This window comes from Bombina bombina, chromosome 2 (genome assembly GCF_027579735.1).
Source record: "Bombina bombina isolate aBomBom1 chromosome 2, aBomBom1.pri, whole genome shotgun sequence".
In the NCBI taxonomy this organism is placed as follows: domain Eukaryota; kingdom Metazoa; phylum Chordata; class Amphibia; order Anura; family Bombinatoridae; genus Bombina; species Bombina bombina.
The window spans coordinates 1,063,712,265-1,063,730,692 of NC_069500.1; the positions used below are offsets into that span (position 1 = coordinate 1,063,712,265).

Consider the following 18,428-nt stretch of genomic DNA (forward strand, 5'->3'; position numbering starts at 1 on the left):
TTGATACAAAAGCACTGTCAAGGAAATAACCCACAGCACCGGAGTCAACAAGAGCCTGGGTGACTATGGAGGAGTCCACCCAGGAAAGGACAACCGTGACCAAATATTTCTCCTTTAGCGATTCCAGGGACAAGGATAAACCACCCAAGGTCTGCCCCAGACAGGACCTTAGGTGTGAGCATTTCCCTGCAAGTCTAGGACAAGTCTTCAAAAGGTGGCCCTGTAACCCACAATAGAGGCAGATCCCCTCCCTCCTCCTAAAGGCCCACTCTGCCATGGAGAGACGCGTGAATCCCAACTGCATCGGCTCAACAGTACCTGGTGACTCGGGACCAGGAGGCATGGGAGGGAGAGGGAGATATGGGTGGGAATGAAGACGTAGGAGACAATGGAACAGGAGGCTTCCACAAGCGCTCCTTGAAAGAGGGCCTCTCACTTAGTCTGATGTCAATTAGGATTAAAAAAGATACCAATGCCTCAAGATTTTCTGGTAAATCTCTGGCAGCAACTTTGTCTTTAATCGCATCAGAGAGCCCATGAAAGAAGGTGGCAACAAGGGCTTCATTGTTCCAACCTACCTCTGCGGCAAGCGTACGGAACTCAATGGCATACTGAACAACAGATCTTGTACCTTGCTGAATGGACATGAGTCGTTTAGCAGCAGAGGAGGAGCGAGCCGGAACATCAAATACCCTTCGAAAGGAGGCCACAAATTCAGGGTAATTTGAAATCACAGGTTTATTTGTTTCCCACAAGGGATTAGCCCAGGCAAGAGCTGTGTCAGAGAGTAACGAGTAGAGAAATCCCACTTTAGCTCTGTCAGAGGGAAACGCCTGAGGTAACATCTCAAAGTAAATGCCCACCTGGTTCAAAAACCCTCTGCACTGATTAGGATCACCTCCATAATACTGAGGTAGAGGTGCAGAACCGGACATGCTCCTGGTAGGACTAGATGCAGCAGCAGAAACAGGAGCAGCCATAACTTGCGGGACACTTTAGTTTAAATGTGCAGTGCGAGTCAGCAGGGTTTGCAGGGCTAGTGCAAATTGAGCCAAGCGGTGATCCTGTTCATCCATCTTGGAAATGATGGCAGGTAAAGGTAGATTATTAACACCATCAGGATTCATGGCCCTTGTGTAATGTCAGGGTGCCAGGAATCAGACTGAGACGAGAAGTGCAAAAATAATTACACCTTTATTAATAGCAAAAAATAATAAAAAGTCCACAAGTCAAATAACAAGCCAGGAATCAAAACCAGAGCTGGTAGTCAGACAAGGTCTGAGACAACGCAAGGGCAAAGCATACTGAACAGAGGCCCTTTAAATAATAAGTGATGACATCACAATGCTGAGACTGCATCCTGTCACACACGGATGATGTACACCAGTCTGGCCATAAAAGGAAGTGCAGGAAATGAGCAGCATCACACAGTATGCACCAGAGTCAGCAAGAGAGGCGAGTAAAATGGCTGCCAGCAGCACATGGCAAACAAAACAGGAAAAAACCCAGACTCCATATTGCCATGGGTGGCATCATTTTAAAAGACACATTCATGCCCTGGGGTCACATTAAAGCTTTAATGGAGGCATGTGAACCATAATTATCTGGGAATAACAAAAGCTTTAATAATAATAATAATAATAATAATACAAATATTATTATTAATAATAATAATTATTATTATCATTATCAGTTATTTGTAGATCACCAATAGATCCCACAGAGCTATAAACATAGGTATAATATACAACGGTAGCATTTATAGGAGACAAATGGGCAGAGGGCCCTGCCAAGAGTTGCACTGTTGTAAACCTCTCATGAATGTGGCCTACAAAACAGTCAGGCTCTTAGTCTTACATGCCAAGGGGGTTCAATGGGATGACAAAATGAGGAGCTGAACGGTGAAAAGAAACTTTAACATATGCAACCCTGAACAGTAGAGTCTTTAAGGATTGCTTGAAACTTTGAAAACTAGAGAAGAGTCTCATGGAGCGAGATTGGGGCCATTCTGGAGAAGTCCTGTGGATGGGAATAGAATACAGGTAGTATTGAGTACAGACTGGTTACGGATATGCTAAAAACAGTTATTGCAAATGACTGAATAATCATTGCAAATACAGATTGAGAATATCCTAAATAGAGACTGAGTTCCAGCAGTACAGTAAGAAGACTACACCCCAAACAGCCTGATTGATAGGAGCAGAGAGGCAGCCTTAAAGTGACGGCAACAGCAGGCACATGGGCTGTCCTGGCTTTTGTCCCTGGGTCTCATCTCTAGGTCACAAAATCTTTGCCCTTAGCCTCGCAGTCCAGGTTACTGCCCAGAAAATAGGAGGAAATCTATATGCTGAAGAACTTAGAGCAGTATAAGAAATATATTTTTTCCATTTAACGCTTTCTTTACCAACTAAGAGCAAGATTACAAGTGTTGCAAAATAGATAGTGCATGCTGCCTAACCTTTTGCACAATTCTGTGCAAAGAATAATGCACAGTCTGGTATTATAAGTGGAGGGTTACGTTTTTTAACTAAAACATCTTCACATGAACTTTTTTAGCGTGCCCTATACTATTAATTGAGTGCAGTGAGTGCTATTAGTGTGCTTTGGGCTTGCATTACATGTGGTCCTCAAAGACAATCACAAATGTAAAATGTAGCACTTTTTAAGACCTGAAGTAAACCATTATTATTAATAGTATAGCCCAGAACTACATGAAGACCTCCACTACTTGCGCAACCTTAGCTTAGAGCACCATCGAGTTAGCACTCAAGCAATATCTGAAATGACATTTACTGCTTGTGCCCATAGAAGTCTTTTAAGTCTTTTATGTGTAGGATTTAGTGCTATCCAATATGCAGGTGCTATGCATGCGCCCTAGGGCATTAAGCCATAAACAATAAATTTGGCAAAAATTAGCGCAAAAATTACAAGCACTATTGCTTGCACTTGTGCAATGTTAATGCACAATAGCGCCAATATTTTTGTGCTCTACTTGTAATCTAGGCCTAAATCTTATATAAATGTGTCTTGCATATTCTCTGTGGCAAACTTCCATTAATATTACTGTTTTGAAAACCAGATCTCTTTTAGTTGTCATCATAGCATTATGTTATGACTTTGTGAGACATAACCTCATCTCTTTGCATTTGTCTTTAGAAGCTGCAGCAGTTTTTGGATCACTATATATATTTGCAAGACACTTTTACTTTAAAGGCTACGTGGACTCTGCCAAGGGCAGGTAAGTAATTCTTGAAAAAAAAAAGTTATTTAAAGAAAAGAAAGCTGATCTGCCAGTAATGTTGAGCTAACAATATGAAGTGTGTCTATTAAGTCACTTTATCTTTGCACCCCCATACCTCTTCTCAGTTTATATATGACAAAAACACACATATCCTCTGGTGAATTTTCCATCAATCTCTGGGGTCAAATAGAAGGGCACATGGTTCCTCTTTCTGATCCCTTCTCACATTCAACTCCTTGGTGGTATAGTGGGGACATCTGATGATCTTTAGTACTACCTCTCCTCAAATAATTTAAAGTGATTGTAAACTATAATGAATTACCACCCAGTATCAAAAAATAATCAGAAAAAACAGGGGCACTTTAATTTATTAAACTTTACAAAGATGCTTCATTTTTATAACATTTATCACTGATTTATGGTAAACATACTGCCGATCATCCACCCGCATCTCCTCCTTTCTTTAGCAGAGCGATGACGAATCTGGCTTCCTCCAATCGTTGTGTGCCCCAAGAGCTGGACGCCAGATGGGGCATGCCATGATTGGAGGAAGCCGGACTCTGCATCGCTCGGCTTAAGAAAGTAGGAGATGCGGGTGGAGGAGCGACGGAATGTTTACCATAACTCAGTGGTAAATATTTTAAAATTAAGCGTCTTTTGTTTCATGAATTAAAGTGTCCCTGTTTTTAAGATTATTTTTAGATACTGGGAAGTATTTCATTAAACTTTACAATAACTTTAAGGTGCAAATCACTTATGATGATGCTATAAAACTGAGATCTTTTGTGTGTGTGCTTGCATACAATTAGCCAGTTACCAGTTCGGAAAGGTACAGTATGTATATGTGTGTGTGCTTGCATACAATTAGCCAGCTCGGAAGGTACAGTATGTATATGTGTGTGTGCTTGCATACGATTAGCCAGCTCGGAAGGTACAGTATGTATATGTGTGTGTGCTTGCATACAATTAGCCAGTTACCAGTTCGAAAGGTACAGTATGTATATGTGTGTGTGCTTGCATACAATTAGCCAGTTACCAGTTCGGAAAGGTACAGTACGTATATGTTTGTGTAATTGCATACAATTAGTCAGTTACAAGCTCGGATGGTACAGTATGTATGTGTATGTACTTGCATACAATTAGCCAGCTCGGAAGGTACAGTATGTATATGTTTCTGTGCTTGCATACAATTAGCCAGTTACCAGCTTGGAAGGTACAGTATGTATATGTGTATGTACTTGCATACAGTTAGCCAGTTACCAGCTCAGAAGGTACAATGTGTATATTAGCCAGTTACAAGCTTGGAAGGTACAGTATGCATATGTGTGTGTGTGCTTGCATACAATTAGCAAGCTCAGAAGGTACAGTATGTATATGTGAGTGTGCTTGCATACAATTAGCCAGCTCGGAAGGTACAGTATGTATATGTGCTTGCATACAATTAGCCAGCTCGGAAGGTACAGTATGTATATGTGTGTGTGCTTGCATACAATTAGCCAGCTCGGAAGGTACAGTATGTATATGTGCTTGCATACAATTAGCCAGCTTGGAAGGTACAGTATATTTATGAACCAGCTCGGAGGTTACAATATGTATATGTGTGTGTGCTTGCATACAATTTGCCAGCTTGGAAGGTACAGTATGTATACGTGTGTGTGCTTGCATATATTTTGCCAGCTCGGAAGGTACAGTATGTATATATGTGTGTGCTGGCATACAATTAGCCAGCTCTGAAGGTACAGTATGTATATGTGTGTGTGCTTGCATACAATTAGCCAGCTCGGAAGGTATAGTATGTATATGTGTATGTGCTTGCATACAATTAGCCAGTTACCAGCTCGGAAGGTACAGTATGTATATGTGTATGTACTTGCATACAATTAGCCAGCTCGGAAGGTACAGTATGTATATGTGTGTGTGCTTGCATAGAATTAGCCAGCTCAGAAGGTACAATATGTATATGTGTGTGTGCTTGCATACAATTAGCCAGCTCAGAAGGTACAGTATGTATATGTGTGTGTGCTTGCATACAATTAGCCAGTTACCAGCTCGGAATGTACAGTGTGTATATGTGTGTGTGCTTGTATGCAATTAGTCAGTTACCAGTTTGGAAGGTACAGTATGTATATGTGTGTGTGCTTGCATACAATTAGCCAGTTACCAGCTCGGAAGGTACAGATGTATGTGCTTGCATACAATTAGCCAACTCAGAAGATACAGGATATGTGTGTGTGCTTGCATACAATTAGCCAGTTCAGAAGGTACACTGTGTATATGTGTGTGTGCTTGCATACAATTAGCCAGCTCGGAATGTACAGTATGTATATGTGTGTGTGCTTGCATACAATAAGCCAGCTCAGAAGGTACAGTATATGTGTGTGTGCTTGCATACAATTAGCCAGCTCAGAAGGTACAGTATGTATATGTGTGTGTGCTTGCATACAATTAGCCAGCTCAGAAGGTACAGTGTGTATATGTGTGTGTGCTTGCATACAATTAGCCAGCTCAAAAGGTACAATATATGTGTGTGTGCTTGCATACAATTAGCCAGCTCAAAAGGTACAATATATGTGTGTGTGCTTGCATACAATTAGCCAGCTCGGAAGGTACAGTGTGTATATGTGTGTGCTTGCATACAATAAACCAATTTCTCATCCTGCTGACAGTGTTGTGTTGTACCCAATAAACACTAACTTTTGCTGCTACTCTCTTTGGATTTCTTTTTCTTGCATACAATAAGCCAGCTCAGAAGGTACAGTATATGTGTGTGTGCTTGCATACAATTAGCTAGCTCAGAAGGTACAGTATATGTGTGTGTGCTTGCATACAATTAGCTAGCTCAGAAGGTACAGTATATGTGTGTGTGCTTGCATACAATTAGCTAGCTCAGAAGGTACAGTATATGTGTGTGTGCTTGCATACAATTAGCTAGCTCAGAAGGTACAGTTAAGTATATGTGTGTGTGCTTGCATACAATTAGCCAGCTCAAAAGGTACAGTATATGTGTGTGTGCTTGCATACAATAAGCCAGCTCAGAAGGTACAGTATATGTGTGTGTGCTTGCATACAATTAGCTAGCTCAGAAGGTACCGTATATGTGTGTGTGCTTGCATACAATAAGCCAGCTCAGAAGGTACAGTATATGTGTGTGTGCTTGCATACAATTAGCTAGCTCAGAAGGCACAATATATGTGTGTGTGCTTGCATACAATTAGCTAGCTCAGAAGGTACAATATATGTGTGTGTCCTTGCATACAATTAGCTAGCTCAGAAGGTACAATATATGTGTGTGTGCTTGCATACAATTAGCCAGCTCAAAAGGTACAGTATATGTGTGTGTGCTTGCATACAATAAGCCAGCTCAGAAGGTACAGTATATGTGTGTGTGCTTGCATACAATTAGCTAGCTCAGAAGGTACCGTATATGTGTGTGTGCTTGCATACAATAAGCCAGCTCAGAAGGTACAGTATATGTGTGTGTGCTTGCATACAATTAGCTAGCTCAGAAGGTACAATATATGTGTGTGTGCTTGCATACAATTAGCCAGCTCAGAAGGTACAATATATGTGTGTGTGCTTGCATACAATAAGCCAGCTCAGCAGGTACAGTGTGTATATGTGTGTGGGTGCAAATACCTATTATTCTGTTTGTGGTGTTGGCACATGTTTCTCTAACTCACCTTACTCTATAGTTGATATTAAGAATTATATTACAGCTATACTTTCCACTTTGGCAGCTTTTTTTTCTTTTTGTTACATTTTATTTTATTATATAGTTAATTTATTATGTTCAATTAGACAAATTGGGGTTGATTCTAATATTTCCAATCCTTGTTTTCTTTGATTCCTGATCCATGTTTTTCAAGTTCTGAGTGATTGCAATAAGATAATACTATTTCTATATTGGCAAAAGATCAGATCAAACCTGAGCAGATATTATTGCTGCTGAATCTGTTGCTGCTCTACAAATAATTGATGATAATAATAGTATGAAAATCACCCATACAATGCATGGGCAGCAATGGCTTTGATGATCGCAAACTTCTGACCAAAGGTTTTGCTCTTTACTTTGGCAAAAAACACACTAACACCAAGATTACAAGTTTTGCTCTATACCTGGTGCATAAATAATGCAAAAAAATGAGCGGTTTCACACTTTCCATAGAGCTGCCATTACAAGTTACTGAAAAACCCTCTCATGTTGTGCGGTTTGATGCGTTAAGCTCCATACCGCACAAAAGCCAAGGCCTGACTTGACGTGCTCGTGCATGCTTTCCCCCATAGACATCAATGGGAAGAAAGTATCAGAAAAAAACTAACACCTGCGATCGCGGAATGGCGATTGCCGTAACACAACCCCATTGATGTCTATGGAGAAAAGAAAGTTATGTTATAACCCTAACACCCTAACATAAACCCCTAGGGGCATATTTATCAAGCTCCGTATAGAGCTTGATGCCCCTTGTTTCTGGCGAGCCTCCAGGCTCCATAACTTGTCCGCCTGCTCTGAGGCCGTGGCATAAATTAACCTGATCGAATACGATCGGGTTGATTGACACCCCCCGCTAGCGACCGATTGGCCACAAATCTGCAGGGGGCAGCATTGCACCAGCAGTTCACAAAACTGGCATTTATCGATGTGCAGCGGACATGATACACTACATTGATAAATATGACCCTTAGTTTAAATACCCTTAATCTGCCTCCCCCGGCATCGCCGACACTAAATAAAGTTATTAAACCCTAAACCGCCACTCTCTGACATCGCCGACACTAAATAAACCTATTATCCCCTAAACCGCTGGCCCCCACATCACTACTAATAAAATAATCCTATTAACCACTAAACCACTGGCCCCACACATAGCAACTGATAAAATAAACCTAAACACCCCTAAACCGCTGGCCCCCCACATTGCTACTAATAAAATTAACTTATTAACCCCTAAACTGCTGGCTCCCACATCGCTACTATTTAAATAAACCTATTAACCCCTAAACCACCCCCCACATCGCTACTAATAAAATAAACCTATTAACCCCTAAACCGTCGGCCCCCCACATCTCTACTAAAAATATAAACCTATTAACCCCTAAAACTGCCGGCCCACCACGTCGCTACTAATAAAATAAACCTATTAACCCCTAAACCACCGGCCCCCTACATCACTACTAATAAAATAAACCTATTAACCCCTAAACCGTCGCCCCCATCGCTCCTAATAAAATAAACCTATTAACCCCTAAACCGCCTGCCCCCCACATCACTACTAATAAAATAAACTGATTAACCACTAAACCGCCGGCCCCTCACATCTCAACACACTAAATTAAGCTATTAACCCCTAAACCTAACACCCTCCTAATTTTAAATTAAATTTATAATATAACTATCTTTAAATAAAGAAAAACGTACCTGTGTAATAAAAAAAAACTAAGTTTAAACTATAAAGTAACCTAACATTACTATTTTAAAACAAATAAGTAGCGATGTGGGGGGCCGGCGGTTTAGGGGTTAATAGATTTATATAGTGTTGGCTATGTGGGTGGGCGGCGTATTAGGGGTTAATTCGTTTAATATAGGATTTGCAATGTGGGAGGGTGGCGGTTTAGGGGTTAATAGGTAGTTTATGGGTGTTAGTGCACTTTGTAACATTTTAGTTATGAGTTTTGTGAAACATTTTTTGTTTTCGTAAAATCCATAACTACTGGTCTCAGATCACGGTATGGATCACGGGGGGGGGGGGTATAGGCTATAACGCAAGCATTTTAGCCGGACCACAAATCCTGTACTACAGCGGTATGAAAATCCTGCACTTTAACGTAATTTTTTGAGTCTCGAATGGATCGTTGTGTAATACCGGAGACCTGCCATTCCACGCGCAATGGCCAATTTTTCAAATGTATAGCCGTACCGCACCATACTGCAAAACTTGTAATCTTGCTTAAAGAGCATCGATAAAGTATAAAAATTGGCTTTTTTGGCATGTTTATGAGTATTCCAAAACTATAAGGAATAATTCTATATGACACAGATACCATTTTAGATTTACATATAGTGATATATGGTCTAGATACATTAAGTCTATACTCATCACTATTGTATAGTCCCTCACTAGTGGGTGAGACAGACATTTACATATGTATATGTATTTAATAGATTGATAATGTGATATATTGTACAACAAACATGAGAACGGAAATCATAAATGTTTGTTTTTATTTCATATTTACATTTTTGTGATCCCAAGTTACAGTAATTTCATCTTCTTAAATCTGATGTCTATGAGCAATCAGATATTTGTAATCAGGATTTCTCAGTGTTTTCATTCCATCCTGTTTGTTGGTAACTTAGATCCTTTACACAAATTTTTCATTAAACAGAAGTCCTGAAAATTGTATTTTGAAAAACTCCAGTTTACAATATCACATCCAGGGCTGGATTTACCATTAGGCAGAGTAGGCATGGCCTACAGGGGCCTTCCATAGAGGGGCGCCTGTCTCTCTGCTCCATATGCCTTTTCTGTAAACCTCTGCCCTCACTCACCATAGTAGATAATAACTTTGCCCTAAACAAAGATAGCCGCCACGCTGGCCGGTCTGGTTCATTTCTCCAGTGGACACGGAAAGAGCAGCCAGCGCGACCTGAGAGTAAGTGTGTGAGGGTTGGTTCTTTTATGGGGAGTGACAGTGAGTGACTGTGCGCTATTACAGAGTGCTCTGAGTCCATGGTGGGCAGGAATCAGTTGTAGCAGCAGCAGCTGTCAAAATCAAAATGACAGATTGTACAGTCAGATGGCAGTTTTTCATATAATATACCATAGGTATGAATATTATTGCTAAAATGCAAAATCTCATCATACTGGGCAAATACTGTCTGGAGTGTTTTGTTATATATCATGGACTGACTTTTATGTGGCAAAATTAGCAGCTGCTGTAAAAAAAGTTTTAGGCTGTATCTATAGGTTCATACATGTGAACCGGGAGTGCGTGGGGGGCGCTTTAGATTTTAATGCCTACAGGCACCTAGGTTATAAATCTGGGTCTTATCATATCAGCTGGCTGAGCATCATGGGAAATGTAGTTTCTTCATACAAGTATGCATATTTAGCAATGTCAAACCTCATTCTGTACAGTGGTGTTTGGAACTTTTGGTAATATTTTAAACCTTGTCACTTAGCAGTAGGGTTTGCCAGCTTTTTGTGAAGAAAATAAGGGAAACTATGAAATAGACAAATTTCATGTAGGAAATCGACAAATTATACTGAAAAAAAAAACACTTTTTTACAGTGCAATACAGTTTGGTGCAACACAATTCTTCATACAAATCACCTTCAGTCACACAGTCTAGCTTAATGCATTCAACAAGTTTCTGCAAATCCGTGAATTATATTTCTCATTTAAGGCACAGCGGGAGTAAAGACATTAAACTGTTAGATACACTAACATTATTAACTAAATAAGGGTAGAAGAGTACAATATTACGTCTAATTAAAGATTTTACATGTTATAAAAAATATGGAAGAAAAATGTTCTAAGAGCAGATAAATAAAGAGCCTGGGTGACTGTAAAAAAAAGTTTGGGCAAATAAGGGAGATCTCTGGATATAAGGGAGTGTCGGTATCATGATTTACAGTGTGAAAATTGTTAAAATCCTGTTATGTTGCACCCAGGGGCAAAATTACAGGGAGTGCAGAGGTCGCAACTGTGACTGGGCCCCTGAGTGTGGGGGCCCAGATTAAAAAAAAAAAATTTCAATAAAAAAACGTTGACCTGCCACTGCCTGCACTGATATCATGTGAGTGTGACATGATGCTTTACTAGTGTCTCTGACTACAGGGGTTAGTGTTTATGTTTTACCCATTGGTGTTTATGTGTGTGTGTGTATGTGTCTATGTATGTATGTGACTGTGTGTGTATTTATGTATGTATGTGTCTATGTATGTATGTGACTGTGTGTGTGTGTGTGTGTGTGTGTATGTGTCTATGTATGTATGTGTGTGTGTTTGTGGAACCAGCAAATTACAGACCTTGTTACTACAGCATGGGGGGCCAGGGGGTAAACCGTGTTACTATACAGTACCACTATATACAGTTAGGGTTGCCACCTCAGCCATGTTTTCCTGGACACTTATGAGTTACACATGCTGCAGGGTGTGCAGGGAGGAACATGTATTGTGTTTCTGGCCAGCACTATTCATATTCCTCCCTGCACACCCTGCAGCATGTGTAACTTATAAGTGTTCTGTATTTTACGGGAAGGGTGGTAACCCTAATATACAGTACGGGGGGGCTGGACCATGTCACTGACTTCTGTGGTCACTTTATAAAGTACTGGGGCGGGTAGGGTCAGGCCAGTCATCTCACCAGCAAATTACAGACTGTGTCACTAACTCACTTTATACAGTACTGGTGGGTTAAACAGTGTCACTATATACAGTAATAGGGGGTCAGACCATCTCACAGACTGTGGGCACATGCAGACATGTAATCTGATTCACATTTTTTGTCTGTGTTAAATGTAAAAAAAAAAAAAAAAAGATATGTATCAAATTCACATTTTGGGGGGGGGGGGTAGGGGGGCCCTTCTTAGATTCTTGCACCTGGGCCCTGTGGTTTCTAGTTACGCCTCTGGTTGCATCCTCTTTATAATTATGGAAATTAATATCCCGCACTGATCTTCTTGATTTTAGTTGCCTAAGTTGAAAACAAGGTTTCACTTAAGGAATTAAAAACACATAGTAAAAGAAAATACTTACTAATATAACATGTTAAAAGTTTGACAAACATCCTTGAGCAAACATGCTCAATATACCCATCATGCCCATATACAAATGGCATTTAGATTGTTTAACACTTACAATATACACTACTTTTCACAATTATAAAACACATACAGCCAGATTGCGAGTTTTCCGTTATGGCTGGCTCACTAATAACTTGCAAGTTATTTCCACCGCTCACCTTTAATAGCGCTGCTAATACAGGTTTGCATAAACCCGCCGTTTGCGGGCAATATGGCTGCGTTGAGCTCCATACCGCACACAAATACAAGCGCTGCTTTGAGCTGCTTTGATGTGCTCGTGCACGATTTCCCCATAGACATCAATAGGGAGAGACGGCTAAAAAAGAGCCTAACACCTGCAATCTTGGATTGTAAAGCTCCATAACGCAGCCCCATTGATGTCTATGGGGAAAGAAAATGTATGTTTAATAAACCTAACATAAACCCCAAATCTAAACACCCCTAATCTGCTGCCCCTGACATCGACAACACCTACATTACACTTATTAGCCCGTAATCTGCCGCCCCAACGTCGCCACCACCTACATAAATTTATTTACCTCTAATCTGCCGCCCCCAACGCCGCCGCCACTATACTAAAGTTATTAACCCCTAAACCCCTGGCCTCCCACATCACTAACACTAAATAAATATATTAACTCCTAAACCTAACCCTAAGTTTAACCCTAACCCTAACGTAACCCTAACACCCCTAACTTTAACAAAATTAAAATAATTCTAAATAAAACCTACTATTAATAACTAAATAATTCCTATTTAAAAATAAATACCTGTAAAATAAACCCTATGCTAGCTACAATATAACTAATAGTTACATTGTAGCTATCTTAGGTTTTAATTTTATTTCACAGTTAAGTTTGTATTTATTTTAACTAGGTAGACTAGTTAGTAAATAGTTATTAACAATTTACTAGCTACCTAGTTAAAATAAATACAAATATACCTGTACAATAAAACCTAACCTGCCTCACACTAACACCTAACATTACAATAAAAAATAAATTAAATTAAAAAAATACATTTATCTAAATTACACAAAATAAAAAAAGAAATTATCAAAAAGTAAAAACAAATTACTCCTAATCTAATAGCCCTATCAAAATAAAAAAGCCCCCCCCCCCCAAAATGAAAAAAACCCTAGCCTACACTAAACTGCCAATAGGCCTTAAAAGGGCCTTTTGCTGGGTATTGCCCCAAAGATATCAACTTTTTTACCTGTAAAAAAAAAATACAGGGGTTAATAGGTTTATTATAGCGGCGGAGTGGGCGGATGGCAGATTAGGGGATAATTATATTTAAATAGTGTTTTTTATGCGTGAGGGCGGCGGATTAGGGGTTAATCATTTTATTATAGTGTCGACGATGTCGGGGAGCAGCGGAATAGGGGTTAATAATTTTTTTAAGTGGCGGCGAGGCGGCGGAGCAGTAGTTAAGGGGTAATAAATTTATTATAGTGTTTGCAATGCGGGAGGGCCTCGGTTTAGCGGTTAATAGGTAGTTTATGGGTGTTAGTGTACTTTTTAACACATTAGTTATGAGTTTTATGGTACAGCATTGTAACGTAAAACTCATAACTACGGACTTTAGATGGCGTTACGAATCTTGTCGGTATAGGCTGTACTGTACTTTTTGGCCTTCCAGGCAAAACTAGTAATACTGGCGCTATGGAAGTTCCATTGAAAAAGGACTTTTTTAAAAGTGCGGTACTGACGTTGCGTGACGGACAAAAAAGTGTGCGGTACACCTATACCTACAAGACTTGTAATAGCAGTGGTTGGGAAAAAGCAGTGTTATACTCATAACGCAAAACTCATAATCTAGCTGACAGACTCCATTAACCCTTTTGGGATTTCAGGGATCAACACCACCTCAGAGGTTGTAAGATCAATCACACTAACACTCGCTCATTCTGGGTGATTGACATGCCCTGCCCTCAAGCAATTGGTTGCATGAGAGTAGGTGGTGACAATGCTCAAGAAAGCTCTTGTACATTGCTGCATTTTGCCATGTGTGCAGGAAGACAGGTTTTCTACTTGATAACCTGTCCACAATGATAGATTTAGGAAATACTTGTAAGAAACATTATATAATTCCTATTATTTCTAATATATTAGGTTTTTGTGCTGCTGTCATATACCAAGCTTATCATAGACCTGTCTAGGTCTAAAGAGTCTACTTTCATACCAAGATAGATATAGATAGATGATAGACAGACAGACAGACAGATAGATAGATGTATTATATTTTTATATCACAAGTATTTTATTCATTATTTTGGATCTTCACATTGGTTTTTTTTTTATTAAAACTTTTCAAAATGCAAAATCATTTAAATAACATTTGCTGTCTCTTCCTTAGGATCCCTGGATTTTATCTGAGTTTGCTGTCACTATTCCTGTTACTTGTCTTGGCTGCCATTGGGATCTCAAACAGTTTGCTAAAAAATTATTTTGATTTGAACATTTTTAAGAAAATTCGTCATATGTTCTAATGTGGAAAAAAAGTTGTTTATAAAAGTGTATGAATAATTTTCACATCTCTGTTTTAAATGTCCTATTAAATTCCTTTTACAACTGCAATTAATTTATTAAGTAAAAGTGATGCACTGCTTTGTTTTGATGTGCACATGCAACACTATCTACAACAGCTATAAGAAAAAAAGAAGCTACTACAACGACACAGACGTTTGCATTATTTTACAACTGAGTCTTTATAGATTGGAGTTGGGGATTTAGAGTCATGTGAAACACAAACATTTCAGATGTCAGTATCTATAGCATCTGTATCTGTACTGTGCATTAATAAAAATACATCCAAACAAATTAAGTTGTTCAGTATACAACTCTCTGGATTTCATGGCTTTTAGCCTGTTAAAATGTGATGTAATCTGGTTCAGTTACTTTAGGACACATGTACTGAAGCAAAGAGACCATTGAAACTAGATTTTATTATATTTTTTTATATTTATACATCCTATTCTTGTGCACTAGTAAAAACTATGTGGTTGCATTGTATGCTAGATTAAAGTGATGGTAAACGTTATTGTTTTATAGTAACAATATTCGTAATCATAAAGTAAAAGATGGACACTTTACTTTCAGTCATGAAATTAATTGTTAACGCTTAATTTTGTTTCACAATTACCCTTTCAAGTTTTTATATATTGGACCATTCCTTCGCCCATTACCAATACTCTATTTCTGTCTTCACTGACAATTTAAGGCTGTAGCCAATGGTATCGCGTCCCCTTTGGCGTTAAAACCAGGGGAATTATTAACTTGATAGATGCTAAAGGGGGCATAACATGATTGGCTACAACCTGAATTGTCAGTGAAGACAGAAATAGAGTATCCGTTACGGCAGTTCACTTTATGATTACATATATTGTTACTATAAACTATAAAGTTAACCATCACTTGTATATAGTAATTATGTAGAATCAGTTTTATATGTTCAGTGATAAATCAGTTTCTTCACATTCATGATAGAGCCATATTCTTGGTGGTTGGGTTTAATTTCACTCCTTTATAGTAGGTAGAAACCTCTCAGAAGCCTTTTTACTGCAACCTTGTCCTTCCTATATACTGTATATATTCTTTCTTTTTGTGGAAGATACTTGCCTAGTTATACACAAAATGGTTCTGTTTGTAGAAAGGCTAAGGGGTCAATTTATCAAAGGCTTTGCAAGCCTTTCAACCCCATAAAAATGCAGGTTCTCGCAAGAGAACCTGCAGTCCATATTTAACAAGCAGCGGTCACCAGAGCACTGCTTCCCTAACCTTTTGCCATCTTTAAGGTGGTGAGTTTCAATCTCCCCGGTCTCGTCTGACCGGGGAGATTGACAGCGCCTGCCCACGTGTGACTGGCTGTGCGCGGGCAGGGGGCGGGATTAAGATTCTCACTCTGCGAAAATAAAACCAGACAGAAGGCGCCTCCTAGTACAATCCTGTTATTATCCCAACTTCATGTGCAGGAAAAACACTCAGTGTTCGAAGATACAAAAGTAGCAGCACCAATGTGTGCTGATTGGATCAGACTGTGATCTCACAGTGTCCCAGCTCACTTGCAGACTGTGTGGGGTAATTCCTACCCCCTGCTCTCTCCCAGTGCAGGAACCAAATAAATGCTCATCCTTCTCAGTATAAAGTTTAAAAGAAATTATTAAAACAAAGGATTAAAACCCTTTTGCCCTTTAGGGATTAAACAATACTCTACGCCAGTGTTTCTCAACTCCAGTCCTCAGGACCCTTAACAGACCAAATATTAATTATATCTTAACTAGAGCGCAAGTGAAATAATCTGCGGATCAGTAACCATGGTTACTAACCTGCTCTCACCCTTAAGATGATTATCTGGCCTGTTAAGGGTCCTGAGGACTAGAGTTGAGAAACACTGCTCTACGCGTTTCTCAGCTTAACAAGCCTTTTCATCAGATGTCTCTGTGATCTGGGACACTATGAGATCCCAGTCTGTTCCAATCAGCACACATTGGTGCTGCTACTTCTGTGAGTATCATTAAACACTGAGTGTGTTTCCTGCACATGAAGTTGGGATAATAACGGGATTGCACTAGGAGGCGCCTTCTGTCTGTTTTTATTTTAGCAGAGTGAGAATTGGAGTGGAAACCTTTGGGAAGAGCAGCCTGTGCCACTATTCATCAAGGATGAATTCATTTACTTTTGGATCAATGGTGCTCGGACAAAATTCCGACGGACAAAATGCCGAAACACATTCGTCCGTCAGACATATGTCCGAAATACACTGCTTCCGACTGCACGCCGAACAGCACAATCACGCAATCACGTAATTGCGTAATTGTCATCAGTAAAAAAGCGGAAAATTTAAATATATATTGTGGCTACTGAGGTAAAAAAACAACACAAACACTTAAATAAATAAATTAAAAAAAAACATCAAATTAAAAAAATGGAGTTCATAAAGACGTGTAAAGGAGGAAGAAAAATGTTATATGAAGGTTATGCATACATTGTAGACAAAAAAAAAGAAAATGTCACATATTGGAGATGTGAAAAAAAAGGTTTTTGTGGAGGAAGGCTAAAAACCATTAATGATATAATTGAAAAAGATGCATCAAATCATTCACATCCACCTAATGCAGCAAGAATTTTATCTATGAAAACAATTGAAAAAATAAAAGAAGTTGCTAAAAATTCAGAAGAAGTAACATCAAGCATAATACAAAATTGCATATCTAATTTCCCCCTTTAAGCAGCAGGAGCACTACCTAAAAAAGAAACTCTTGCCAGAATGGTACGTCGACATCGAACAACACCAAATGGAAACATTTTAAATGATGATTTAAGAAAAACAACCAGAGGAGAAGATTTCATCATGTACGAAAGTGAAAATTTAATCATTCTGTCTACTAAAAAAAATGTAGATCTTCTTTCAAAAAAACAACACTGGCTCTGTGACGGAACATTTGACTCAGCTCCTTTAGGTTTTCAGTTGTATACAATACGTTTTAATAGAAGATAACCATACCATACCATTAGTATACTGCATATCAAAAAATAAAAATCAGGAAACTTATAATTTAATTTTTAGTATTATAAAAGAAAAAAATCCAGATATCAATCCTATATCAATTACTGTAGATTTTGAAAGAGCAGCAATAAATTGCATGACAAATTTTTTACAAAATACAATAATTTATGGATGCTTTTTCCATTTTTCCCAATGCCTGTGGAGAAAAATACAATCTTTGGGCTTAAAAATATGGTATAATAATGAAAAAAAATGCTCTGATCATAAAATGCTTAGAAGCATTAGCATTTGTGCCAGTGGAAGATGTAGTTGAAACATTTAATGACTTTGTAAAATCAATAGAAAAACAAAACAGTAACATTTTATCTGAATTTTTAAATTATTTTGAAAAAACCTGGATTGGCGAACTACAACAAGGTACAAGAAGAAAACCTACTTTCGATATTATGATGTGGAACACTTTTGAAAGAACAAAACTAGGGTTACCTAGAACAAACAACTCTCTAGAAGGATGGCACAGAGCATTTGACCAACGAATGTCTATAACCCACCCAAGCATTGGCAGACTAGTTTCAAAAATAAGAAAAGAACAAGCAGAATGGGAGTTAACAATTGAAAAAATTAATTCTGGAGTTGAACTGAGAAAACCAAAAAAAAAAAAATGAAATCATAAACAACAGGATAATGAAAGTTTTAGAAAAATTCAGTGAATACTCAAGATTAGACTTTTTAAAGGCAATAGCACATAATATATAAGATTTACTTAAATAAATCAAGATACATTCGGCCGAGGGCAGATACGATCCAAAATTTTCTGTTACAATCAGTGACTTGGGCGCCGCAACCGCCTCTGGGAACCTATCCATGGGTCCC

The 18,428-nt window shown here is 38.8% G+C and overlaps 1 protein-coding gene across 1 annotated transcript in view; it reads left to right on the plus strand.

Moving 5' to 3' along the window:
* Positions 1-14,869, plus strand: part of LOC128650032 (microsomal glutathione S-transferase 2) — a 39,942-nt gene extending 25,073 nt beyond the window's left edge. Inside the window, exons 4-5 of the mRNA XM_053703687.1 lie at positions 3,157-3,238; positions 14,406-14,869. Of these exons, the coding sequence (XP_053559662.1) occupies positions 3,157-3,238; positions 14,406-14,538 (215 nt within the window). The 3' untranslated portion in view covers positions 14,539-14,869. The remainder of the gene's footprint in view (positions 1-3,156; positions 3,239-14,405) is intronic.
* The last annotated feature ends 3,559 nt before the right edge of the window (positions 14,870-18,428 follow it).